This window comes from Dendroctonus ponderosae, unplaced genomic scaffold, assembly GCF_020466585.1.
Source record: "Dendroctonus ponderosae isolate FM_Combo_2020 unplaced genomic scaffold, Dpon_F_20191213v2 Dpon_F_20191213_2, whole genome shotgun sequence".
NCBI lineage: Eukaryota > Metazoa > Arthropoda > Insecta > Coleoptera > Curculionidae > Dendroctonus > Dendroctonus ponderosae.
In genome coordinates this window covers 7,961,883-7,974,127 of record NW_026018165.1, presented here as the reverse complement: position 1 = coordinate 7,974,127, position 12,245 = coordinate 7,961,883, and the positions used below count along the sequence as shown (strand labels likewise).

The window sequence follows — 12,245 nt, the reverse complement described above, 5'->3', positions numbered from 1 at the left end:
GAAAAATGAGGGCTAAGTTCAAAAATTAATAACAGTCAATCATTGGAAACTAAAAAAATAGAAAACACCAAAATTTCAGCTCACTAAACCACTTTAAATTAACTAAATTAACAACCGGACTTTATTGCAATTTACGTTTTATTGAGGGCCAGATCAGATCCCTCTACCAGTTTGATTTCTGATGCTTTTCCTTTACTCGTGTTAGAACATTTTTTATATCTTTTTTACACATTGCCTTGCAACTTCTTTCAAAAGATGATTAATTTTTAAATCGAACAAGTTCCGTTAAAATTCACCAATTTGTGGAATTATGTCATTGAAATAACAAACATATGCATATTCTTCCTCACAATTAACACAAATTCTTTATTATTTTAATTGTAATGCAATAAAAATATAGTAATAATTTAATTTTTAAACAATAATTTAAGAAAAATTTAGTTATGATGAAAGTTAAAAAAATATGTTTATCTTTTGTTATATTCAAACATTCAACCAGTGGTATTTTAAAGAAATATTTATCAAAAAAATGTGCTTAAGGTGCCTTAAGCGTATTTGTGTCCATCCTTGTCGAGGGGAGTGCTAACCGTCTCTCCTTTCATGCTACACACTTATATGTAGGTAACATACTGCTATAAACGCTACAGGCACGTAGGTCTCCTGGGTGAGAAATATTGTTTTCTCGCTTGCCCTGGCATCTTGAGACAACACGAATAACTTAATTTATTTGCCAAAAGCTCAAGCGGCTCAAGTACTGCTTCAGTTTTCTAACGAAAGCTAATTTAGCGCTAAAATTTAAAAGTCTTCTACAAAAAAACATTATTATTAACAAATTTGGCAAAAGATTGAGAAGAAAATTGAATCATTTGCAAATAGTTTATACATTTGGCAAAGAGCAAATGTAAGTCAAATAGGTGACGTCTGTCGTCTGTCGTCTAACCGATGACCTAACCTCCAAGAATAAACAAACATGAGTCATATTGAAAACTTTGATTAATTCCTTGAATAAAACTGTAAATAATTACCATTAACTTTTGCGGAACCGTCGTTAAATCGTTAAGTGCACTTACAACATGTCTTTCTTAAATTTTTGGTCAAAACCTGACCCAAAAGGTTTGGTCTTAAAATGGGCAAAAAGGATAAGGGAAAACTTAGTTTTGTTTTTTTTTGCAGTAGAGCAAAGAGAAACCGACAAAGCTTTAAGGAAAGTAAACAGGGATCTTGAACGAGATCGCCTGAAACTGGAAAGAGAGGAAAAGAAACTGGTAAGCTTAATTTTTAAATAAAGTAATATAAACAATTATTATAAATTATAACAACGTAATGAAAACGCCCTATAACTCATTCTTTCGTATATCGAATATCTATACAGTATTGGGGCAATTAACGCGATTTCAATCAGATCTATGACATCTATTTCAATTCTCTATGAATGTGATTCGTGAAATTGCAATAAAAAGTTTCGCTGAAAATGGCTCCTTAAAGGGGCTAAAGCTCCTCAAAGGATGATCCCCGATCACATATTTTTCTCAAGTTTTAAAACGCTAAAAAAGTCTTATTCATCAAGACGTCATCATAGTGAGTTGTTATTGTTTCAGACTTGTAATTTGTTCATTTTTTGAGCGAAACCTTTATCAATTTAGTACTGATTTTTTTAAATTAATTTTTTGTGAATAGAAAAAAATTGGTTTGTTTTATTTGCCTCTTCCATACCTTGCCCTTAAAGATTCACAATTTAGGGTCACACCAAACTAGTTTTGTGTCTATCTAAACAATTGCTGAAAACCGAAGCATGCGTTTCTTAATCACACCGAAATTGTTAAGGGATTAGTCAGATCAAGCAATGTATTAAATTTACTGAAAATAAGATATTTTGAATTGGTAAATTGCAATTGCGGTCCTTATTCCTGCGATAAAATGGCGAATGTGAATTTTTCGACCAAAAGATGGAAATGGTATGAGGCTATAAAATGCATTTCTCTTTCCAAGAATAATTTTTCTTAGTCAATAAATGTTGCTCAGCATCAGTAATTTCAGTTCATTTTTTAAACTAATTATCAAATTTAACAGACAAAAAAAATTCTGACCATGTTGACGCTGGAAGCCTCACGCATGTACCGCTTTGCACTGTCGCACTAAATTTGCATTTATTGGAAAACTCTTTTGTATGAGATTATTGAGAACAAATATTGCATTAATTTTTTTAAATTTGTAAATTGCAAATGTGATTCCTGCGATAAAATGGCGAATGTAAATTTTTGGACAAGAAGGTGAATGGGAAATCGTATGACAAAATAAAAAGTATTTAAGTCTTTCTAAAAATAATTGTTATTTGCCAGTAAATGTTCGTCAGCTTCCGTAATTAAAGTTGATTTATAAAATTATATATGAACTGTCAGACAAAAACATTGAGAAGCGTATCATATATTCGTTGGAAGCCTCATGCATGTAACGCAGCGCACGGTCACACTAAATTTGCAATAATTCGAAAACTCTTTTCAGTACCACTCAGTACATACATAGTACATAATTTCATAGTTTTAATAGGAACTGTTGTTCAGAACCCATTGCGAAAAATGTCTTCAGAGTTTCAGCCTCTTTTTGCATTTTGGGTGTATGTTGATAGAAGCTTTTAAATCCTGTATAGGTAGTCTTTGGTCTATTTAATATATTCATTTGACATGCCAAATCCAACAACCTAAAAATAAACTAGATGTAAAATTAAGAAATAAAAGGTACGCGAGATGATAGCTGTTTTTTCAAAGATATTAATACAAATTATTTTTATTAGTATGGATGTAGGCAGATGTTATATGCAATGCTCGCAAATATAAAAAACTGCTTGCACTAAAAAAATGCTGTAATCTTGACACTTTCAAACGAATTAGTCTGAGTGTAGAAACCATATTTTCTAGAATAACGCCTTTATACGAACGGTAATTACCAAAATTATATTACGTGTTTCAGGAACAGGAGATTAAAAAACTAGCAAAAGCGGGTGATCAAGAGGGTTGTAGAATTCTGGCCAAACAGCTGGTTCAGATGCGCAAGCAAAAGACTAGATCATATGCAGCTAGCAGCAAAGTGACCGGTGTTCAATTCCAAAATAAAGCTATGGGAGCCAATATGAAACTGGCAGAATCGATGGGAGTGGCTGGCAAGACCATGGCTGATATGAATAGCTTGATGAAACCCGAGCAACTTGCAGCTACTGTCAATGCCTTCACCAAGGAGAATATGAAGATGGAAATGACCGATGAGATGAGTGAGTACTCACTAATATTACCGATATGTATAAAGCGAAAAAGAGTCCACATCATTATCAAGAACCTGTCTGGAAAAGCAATAAACTAACAATTAGTAAACTACACACACAATGAAGTTTCTTTCGAGAAAAAAACCATTGGTTCCACCCAAAGTAATTAATGTTTTGATTTTTCCAGTCAACGACACATTAGATGATATGCTAACTGAATCAGGAGATGAAGAGGAAAGTGATAACATTGTCACCCAAGTGCTTGATGAAATTGGAATTGAAATGAGTGGAAAGGTACGTAATTAGTTGTCCTTTGCTAAAATTTCCTTCATCCACATTTCCTAAAATATATCTTTTGTAACCCTCAGATGTCCGGAGCCCCTCTGCCAGAAACAGGAAAAATTGGCCAAAAATCCAAAGGTCTTTCAGATGAGGATATTGAGGCCCAACTGGCAAAACTAAAAGGATAGGTAAATACCTTTCCGTTTTTATTTGTGAATAGCGTTATTTTATAGTTGTTTTTTCTTCAAATCGATATAAATACTGTTTGTTTTGTAATAAAACTAAGGGTTACGAAAACGAAAATCAATCCAATTTTACCATACATGTATTACGTATGTTGTCATTATATTTTAATTAGTAATTGCTTTGATMAATTTGAAWTTTTTATTGCAKTTASAYAMCAAAAAGAAATATACTTGGAAAACTTTTCAGGTGTGCCTGTARTAGATTTATTTTTGCGAAAAATTAAAGAACATTTTTTTTAAGTTAGCTATTTCTAACTAATCTATCTATACACCCTTACTCTATTATATCAAATTGCAATGTATTTGTTTCAAGATAAAACAGAAGATATCGTGGCATAATAAATTCAGTTTTATCTTGGGCAGATAAAACTAAATTTATTATGCATTATCATACATATGTGGTATTTAGTGTGTAGATCAAATGCGTCATTATCTGAATCTTTGAAACTTTAGAACCTTACTATTCCTATTATTATTGCTATCAACTACTAGTCAGTATCAACTATCTATCAACTACTAGTCTATATCAGTCAAAGTATCCAGAACTACATCATCAGTTTGGTAATATGCTACTTATTAATCTAATTTCTATTTATTCTCAAATATAAATAAACGTATTTAAATTAATAATATCATTCTACATTATCATTCTTACAGCTATACTCTTAAATATCAGTGTAATAGGGTAGACGGTTGTTAAATTCAGATCCAAAATACTTAAATATATCCTGATAAAAATCACGATGTCTTAAAAAAGACATTGGTTATAGTCTAAACTCAAAAACATCTCACAATATGTGGATATCGGCTTGAGGTTGAAAGTTTGGGAGATACTAAGGTAATATGTAAGCTTTGGCTAGGAATTGGGAATCGAACTCGAAGCGATATTAAAGCTAATATCGGACATATTAGCTTTAATATCATTCCAGATATTTCACGGTTGAATAATTCGCTTAATATATTCTGTTAAGTTCCCTGACATAAATAAATTATCTACCAAATATAAACATTAAGAAACATTTACATTGCAAGTTCGTTAAAGCGAAATGTTAGCGATCAAAACCTGAATCTGGTGAACACTGTCTGCTTAGGCTTCGAAGCTCGTATCTTATACTAGGAGACAAAAAGGTTTTCTTAGGATAGTCACTGCGAAATTCAGTTTTAGGCGTATTTGGGATATCTATGCTTCGTTCTCGAATTTTTTTATTCGAAATTTCATTTTTTATATCAATAGTAGAATTAACTTCCTTCTCATAAAAATACGTTGGCTCAGTATAGTTTGGAGCTATTGAAGAGAAATTCGGCGATCTGCTCCTCCTGTTTCCTTTAAAATTATCTAAAATATCGATATTTTGTTTCTTTATCGTATTTAATAAATTCAGGTTTTCCTGAGAGATATCCTTGTATGTAAAACCAATATATAAAACAGTTATTACCGATAAAAAAGTGAAAGCATAGCGAGAGTACCAAACAAAGCTGTATAAATTACTGTACAAAGTATGAGCTTCGGAGTTCTCGTTATATTTAGTATAAAATGAGCAGATAACTCGTTCATGCAAAATATTTACAAAAAGGAAGAAAAGTAACGGAAATCTGGCGTTTACTGTTCTCTGGCACGATGTAAATGTAAAAATTAAAACCAGAGCGAAACAGTTGAATATTATGGAATCTATCCATGATATTTCTCCAACAATCCATCCTTGAAGACTACTTACTTTTTGTGACAAGAACTGAAAAGGAAAACATGTTTCTGTAATTTAATTCTAAATAGTAATTTTCCATTATTATTTGAGACTTTTCGGTATTTCCATCTAAAAAAATATTAGATTCCCATACAGAGGTGGTTAAAGTTATAATTAAAAGAGAATTAAAGTTCAGAATAACGATATTTATTTAACATATAAAGTAATCCAACTTGCGATACTTTGTTATAACAAAGTTGGTACATATTAAGTGCTTACAGTTCACAGTAGCTGCTTTTTAAAAATAATTAATTAAAACCGTTTTTGTACTTCGTGCGGAAAGATGATGATAAATTCGGGTTAAATGTTCGCACGTAACAAAGTCAGGAGCACTTTTTTGTCTTCCAAATTGAACAAGAAATTAAACAAGTGTTCGTACATAAAAGAAAAACAGTGATGTCTTATTTTTGGCAATTTAAATTGAAATTTAGCCGTTTAGAGATGTGCTTGTGCCCACGCTACTGGTAAGTTTTATTATTTTATTTACACGTAAGATATTTTCATAGTGTTCAATTTGTAATAAAATGGCAATGTTTGAACAATTAAAATTCAGTTCAAATAGCGCAATAAAGTGTCTGGTTATTAAAAGTAAGGTACTAGATAATTAAAGAAATTTGCGTTCAGATCATATAATGGTAATGGAAGTTCTACAAATTTCTGCTTAATTATGGAGTTTGATTTTTTTAGCAACTATCTTCGGGTTTTAATACAATCAATGCATAAAGGCTTTAATTAGTATTTTTTGGTACTTCTTATCGTTGAGATTAAGCTTGAAATTATCGAGGACAAACAATACAATAGTTTACATTCAGTAGAACCAATTGAGGTCTACTTAGTCTATATAATTACCTTTAGAAGCTGTTGATGACCTTTCGTTGAATTTGCAACATCGTCCAGAACTCTTTCCAAAAACCGCCCTTGTTCAAGCATTGTTACCTGCAACTCCATGCTCTCTTTTTGCAGTCTATTAAAGTCCTGTTGTTGCTCCACTGAAATGGCCAACTGTCTCCCCATCCTATACGTGTTTTCTGAAATTGTTTCGTGCCAAATCTGTCCTCGTAAAAACCAGCAAATATTCTGTGTGTGAGTGTAAAATTCGGTGTAAACATTGAAAGCTCGATCCGACATGCTGTTTATGCATATGCCTCGTAGATTTGGTTTTTTGTCCAACTCGCAGTTATATGTTTCATGTCCAGACATTTGCAGGAAACAGTTGGTTATATGTAAAGCAATATCACTCTGAGTATCCTCATTTAAATAACGACAACCTTTATCAATGTGTTTTAAAGCTGCCTTAAAACATGCCCCATATTTTGGCAATGTTCCTTTTTCTTTGATCAACTAATATGAAAGACCATCAAATTAATTCTCATTTGCAAGGCTATAAATTAAATTTCTTACCTGATATTGAGATCTGCCCTGTTCAGACATTTGTTTATGCTCATCATCTTTCAAAGGAATATCATTTTCAAAAGCCATCGAATTTATGGCAAAATATAGCAGGAAGGCATGAACAATACACACATCTACATTCTTTAACATTTTTATCTTATTGCTGCTGGAATGCTTTTTGTAAACTTAGAAACTGTAAACACCTGTTGCTATTTAAATGTTTGGGGCATTTGCGATGCTTGGAAAGCTGCTTACAAATCAGCTTTGAGACAAAACTCACTTGAAAGCTGCTGCTCAGTAATCAACAATATTGCATCCGTTAAAGAATCTAATTTATACTATAATAAATGCTTTTTACGGTAAAAATAAGCTGAAGCTTCAACAGTCTTCGGCTAACCAACAGTCACCTGGGTTTTAAACTTTCAAGCTCATGTCCAATGTAGTAGGAACGGTGCTGCTATATCGACATTTGCACGTTTTCTATTATCGAAACAACGTCGAACTTTTTATAGTATTAAAAAACGATATAATTGTAAAAAATAGTCTTTGAGGCAGGCTGTTTCATAACTATTCCCAATATTTTATAATTCGGAAATTTTCAAACATACGATTATGAGGATAAATTAAATAAAATTTAATTTGTTAATACGATACGCCCCATGGTTCGATTTTATTTCTTTTCAGTTCTGTCTGAATTTGTACAATAATGTTTTTTAAAATATTGTTGTATGTATTTTGATACTTAGTAGGTAAATGTAAAGCGAATAGAGAAGATGGGAATTTTGTTATAAATAATTAAATACATATTCCGGATTTTTGCTCAAAAACTCTATTGGATTTATTAAAATTTAATTAGGTAAGTTTGTTTTTGCCCGCTTATATAAGGCCTTTTCGCTGTGCTCATATCAAATATTTATTTCCCTAAAGCTTGGAACCGTTTGAGACTAGAACGAATAAAAACTTATTATTAAATTAATAAAGCGTACCTCTCTTGCGCAATTATATTTGTTTTCTAACGTATTAAGATATACTTCTACTGCATTTACAATAAAATTGAAAAAATATGAATTTTCTTGGGATTACTTGTAACATCGGCTGACGTCATAATTAGTATCGATACTGGTTTTTATTGACTAATCCGACATGTAAACAATACATAAGATCGAATATAATCCGACTAATTAATCAAAACCTACTGAACCATCGCCTTCTGTGAGTTTTGCTGACTTCTGCTTCTCACTGGTAACTAACGATAAAAACAATTAATCAAACTATAGATTAATATAAAAAAAGGCATTTAAAACACAATAACCTTCGAAATCATTGCGGTAACCTCAAATTGTCAAACTTACATTTATGAATGGGCCTTTCAAATGAATGGCAGGCATTGGACCAATGAGAACAAGGATGTCCCGAGAAATTCGTTACTACGGCGAATTCGCGAGTAAAAATTCTTTAAATTTTTGACAGTGTCGGACTCCTGAAATCCTCAGCATTCTTGTCTGCATTCCGAACCGGATTTTTCATGAGGGGCGCTAGAAATTAAAGGGAGATGGACTACTGAAATATGAATGTTGTTTGAATGTAAATTGAGGGTCATTGCTTACTTACCGAGTATCTACATGCGAAACGGGTTTAGCTCAGTTTATTATTTATTATACATATATTATTATAATTAAAATTAATTAACAAATTTTATAGAGGATCAGTACAAAAGTCATAGCACCGCAGTGCTACCTTTTTTTTCTAATGGAATAAGCTGTATTTTATCAATAATTTAATTCTTCTCCACATTCTATAAAAAAAATCTAATAACCCATTAGATTTTATTTGCAAAATAAAAGTTTTATCTTTCCGTGATCTGATGATTAAATATGAAAACACAGTTCATCAAGTTATCTAAGCAAATTTAGGTCGCTATAAATAACAAAGTCGAGTCATTATTTTGTTCTAAATCTAAACAGTTAATCTTCAATTGACAAAAATTCGTTTTATATTAAYTATTTGAATTTATTATAGCACGTTTAAGTGAAACTGAGCGTATTAAAATATTAATGATGATATATGGGGTTTTGAACGCGAAGTACGAGCATATCTCCATGAAATATTTCCTTTGAAATGGATTGGTAGAGGACAATTGAAAGACCAGTTCGGTCTCCCGATTTGACCTTACTTGACTTTTTTCTATAAGATCATATTAAAAATACAGTTTACGAAAATAGGCCACAAAGTTTTGAAGAGTTGCAATATAGCATAAGTTACGAAATTGTCGGTATTCCTCGGAATGTACTTCCAAATTTATTACAAAATTTTGTTCAGCCGCTTCATAAATTCAAATTATTCATGAATCTCTAAAACGCAATCCTGTTGGTTGTGACGTCTCTGGTCATATAAATGGCGGATTGTTTACGTCCTGTGCATAGTGTTTAGTTGTGTGGTTGTGTTTCATTCATTATTTTGTGGATTTAAATAATTTATAGTTTGTGTTAAACTAAACAACAAACAATTTATTATATGTACATATTTTTATGAATACCGAATTTTTAAAAAACGACGAACGCTTAAATTCAGCCGAATTTAAGGGTGTCAAAGCAGCAGCGTAAATAAAAATCCCTAAATTCATTATTAGTTACTCTCTCCTTAATGTCAAGAGGTAAACGGCGTACACTTTGAACACTTTTGAAAATAAAATTTTAATTTAATTCCGGAACCCCATAAAATTATCTTGTTTAGAAATTATGTCTCGTTTTCTTTTACCATTCCTCGTTGTGCAAAATTTAAAATACTAAATCTAAGAATTGAGCGAATTACAGCATAAATAATTTTAACAAGTCGATATATTCAACTCAGCTAAATTCAAGCATGTAATGTTTTATAAGGTTTTTGTTTCCAATGTGGAGGAGAATTCAATTATTGTCTAACATACAGAGTGTTCCATTTAGCTTTTTCACTGTATTCAAAATTTTTCTTTAAGTAAATAGGCTGGAAAGAACCTTACAATTTTTGTATTAATCATTTTGTTCTAGCACTCTTAGTTTAGGACATAATCGACTGTTGCCATACATAAAAGCCACTGTATATGACCGCAGTGATACATCATATGAACTCATATGAAAGGAATCGAAAAACAGCCTTTAAATAATAGTTATGTATTTTTTGCATAGAACGCAAGTTCTCAAATAAATTCGATTTAACATTTTCAATTTAGCATCGGTAACGTTTGACAGTTTCTTCTAGAAAACTATTTCTGCCGCTTTAAATCCTTTTTTTTGTGCGAAATTTAATCGTTTTCATACTTTTATGGCACCCTGTATATGTTTCTCTTGTAATCGGTGAAAAAATTGATGTTTGCAAATATAAAAGGAAAATCAAGCCAGGATTAAAATTAATGATATTTGAAGATATTTATTAAAAATACATTATTTAATACACTCTGTAGAACATTGTAAGTAGATATAGTAGATAACATTTATTTATCAATAATATACAATACAAATAAAACAATAAGTAATCAGGTCATCATTTTAGCATACTCATCATTCACAAAACCAACAATAATTACATAACACGAAACGAGAAAATTAATAACTATTTAAAATAATTTATCTAGTTAATAATTTTTAGACGCTTTACAAACTTGGTACATTCGACAAAAAATTCGCTAATTAGCTTCAGATTTATTTAACGTTTACAAAAATTCATCGTTAAGCTGACGATATTTAGAATCCAGACATTAAAATAATAAGCACATATTATAAAGTATATTAATATAATTATTTCCAAGGCGCTTGTCAAGTGTAATTCATATATATACTACATTTAGCGGTTAATTAAAATTATTTAACAATAAAAAATAACATTCCTAAGCGGTGGGATTGATATGTATTAAGTATTAACATAAGAATTGCATTAATGGAATTGAAAATGCAGGTTTTTAAGCAAAATCTAAAATAAACACCCAGTTATGCTTAAAAGTAAAGCTCTCTTCATATAATTTTCTTTATGTTTAATATTTTCACTACACCTTCACTTCTTCGTTTCAGTACTTCTTTAGTGAGATTTCTAAAAATCGGATTGATCGGGTCCTAAACCTAAAAACAACAGCACATAAAAACACAATTATAAAATTAGCTTAATAATTGGTTTTATTGCAGTTCGAAACTGTATCTTTATAAGCCGAGCACTAACCAAATAGATTTTATTTGCATTTGAAACACAAAGAAAACACGTCGTTCATGAACGTATATCGGAACAAACACAAAATTAAACATGCTAGGCATTAATGAACAAAAAATCTACAGTTATTGTTTAGTTGCGAATGCGTTAGATATCTCTTTTTTGAAGCAAACTACACCTTTTTAGTCAAAAAAATGATATGGAATAGTTAAATGTGAGTGACAGCCTCATCGAAATTCAGTTGATAAATGTAGCCATTATTTAAGTTAGAAATTAGTTTAATAAAATTCAGGTTAATGAAGAGAATAAACTGATCGTATTGGTGAAATAGTTTGTCTGTATGTTGGTCAAATGCAAATAAAAGTTATTTTGATTAGGCGATGAGAATTGGACAAATTTAAAAGGTGGAGTTTACTCCAAAAGAGAATTTCATATGATCAACCAATCTATGAACATCATCAGATATAGAAGAAATGCTTCTATCTAAACTCCCTTAGTTGGTGATTCAAATGTGAATACCTTTGAAGTACGCAAAGAGGTATAATAGCTCAAGCATACGTGAGTTCAACGAATCAATTAATCAGAATGGACTCATTTGGTTTATCGCAAAGAAAAAAAAACACAAACGCGTTTTTTCTTCAGTGTGTTGCTTAAGTTTGTAACACATGCGGCAAAAAGGTGCTAGATGTAAAACTACTTTGAAAATAAAATGATAGGGTTCACTCTATCACTTTCAACTTCACTCACAAATCTACTATCAACTTTAGGAGGTGAGTGATGGCATTATTATAAGATGAAAATTTCTAGTAAATAAAGGTCTTTAAGAGCCTCGTTACGGAAATACAGTGTGCTAAATTTATATTAAAAAATAAAAAAACTAATGCGTTCGAAACTGCTTGAAATATTTAAAGGCCAAATTGCAGGTGTCTATAGCTATCGCATCATGTTTTTCTTGAGTGAAACATTTTTTTGATTCGTCAATAGCGCACCTAGCGATATGATATGAAACATTTTTGAGGAAAAAATGCTGCGCCACTTCTGTATCAAAAAATTAATTCTAGGCCTTCATTGATTGGTCAATTCCAAACTGAAACGCCTTCTTGAGTTTTCTTAATGCAATTTATAATTTTTGAATAAAAGAATAAAAATAAT

General features: G+C 31.0%; 3 protein-coding genes and 1 non-coding gene across 9 annotated transcripts in view; 1 reads left to right on the top strand and 3 right to left on the bottom strand.

The window, feature by feature from the left end:
• Positions 1-523: 523 nt before the first annotated feature.
• On the bottom strand, positions 524-609 carry LOC125503603. Its single transcript, XR_007280986.1, has one exon. It is a non-coding gene; the product is annotated as a U6atac minor spliceosomal RNA (small nuclear RNA).
• A 301-nt stretch (positions 610-910) lies between these two features.
• Positions 911-12,245, top strand: part of LOC109537810 (charged multivesicular body protein 2b-B) — a 27,671-nt gene continuing 16,336 nt past the window's right edge. Inside the window, exons 1-5 of one of the 2 annotated variants that reach the window (XM_019904706.2) lie at positions 911-1,113; positions 1,174-1,265; positions 2,968-3,265; positions 3,444-3,550; positions 3,625-3,726. In XM_019904706.2, coding sequence (XP_019760265.2) covers positions 1,074-1,113; positions 1,174-1,265; positions 2,968-3,265; positions 3,444-3,550; positions 3,625-3,726 — 639 coding nt within the window. In that variant the 5' untranslated portion in view covers positions 911-1,073. Of the gene's footprint in view, positions 1,114-1,173; positions 1,266-2,967; positions 3,266-3,443; positions 3,551-3,624; positions 3,910-12,245 lie in introns of those variants that run through there. The other variant, XM_019904705.2, reaches the window with a different exon arrangement.
• On the bottom strand, positions 2,311-7,455 carry LOC109537806. Of its 2 annotated transcripts, XM_048664073.1 has the most exons (4): positions 7,198-7,455; positions 6,927-7,110; positions 6,375-6,866; positions 3,961-5,513 (listed from the first exon to the last, which is right to left on the bottom strand). In XM_048664073.1, the coding sequence occupies exons 2-4, from the start codon at positions 7,065-7,067 to the stop codon at positions 4,833-4,835; spliced, it is 1,314 nt and encodes a 437-aa protein (XP_048520030.1). In that variant the 5' UTR covers positions 7,068-7,110; positions 7,198-7,455; the 3' UTR covers positions 3,961-4,832. The 2 variants fall into 2 exon arrangements, with proteins under 2 accessions (XP_048520031.1, XP_048520030.1); XM_048664074.1 differs by lacking the exon at positions 3,961-5,513 and adding an exon at positions 2,311-2,698 and having other exon boundaries at positions 6,927-7,416.
• Positions 10,307-12,245, bottom strand: part of LOC109537802 — a 67,581-nt gene continuing 65,642 nt past the window's right edge. For all 4 annotated transcript variants that reach the window (XM_019904692.2, XM_019904691.2, XM_019904693.2 and 1 more), the window contains exon 14: positions 10,307-11,008. The gene's annotated coding sequence lies outside the window, so the exon portion shown is untranslated. The remainder of the gene's footprint in view (positions 11,009-12,245) is intronic.

Bases quoted from the DNA above. Each gene is read 5' to 3' on its own strand.
- LOC109537806 (XM_048664073.1), bottom strand. From the start codon at position 7,067: ATGTTAAAGAATGTAGATGTGTGTATTGTTCATGCCTTCCTGCTATAT. The intron at 6,867-6,926 runs GTAAGAAATTTA...CTTTCATATTAG, and splicing joins AGGGCAGATCTCAATATCAG to TTGATCAAAGAAAAAGGAAC. The intron at 5,514-6,374 runs GTAATTATATAG...TTTCCTTTTCAG, and splicing joins GTCATCAACAGCTTCTAAAG to TTCTTGTCACAAAAAGTAAG.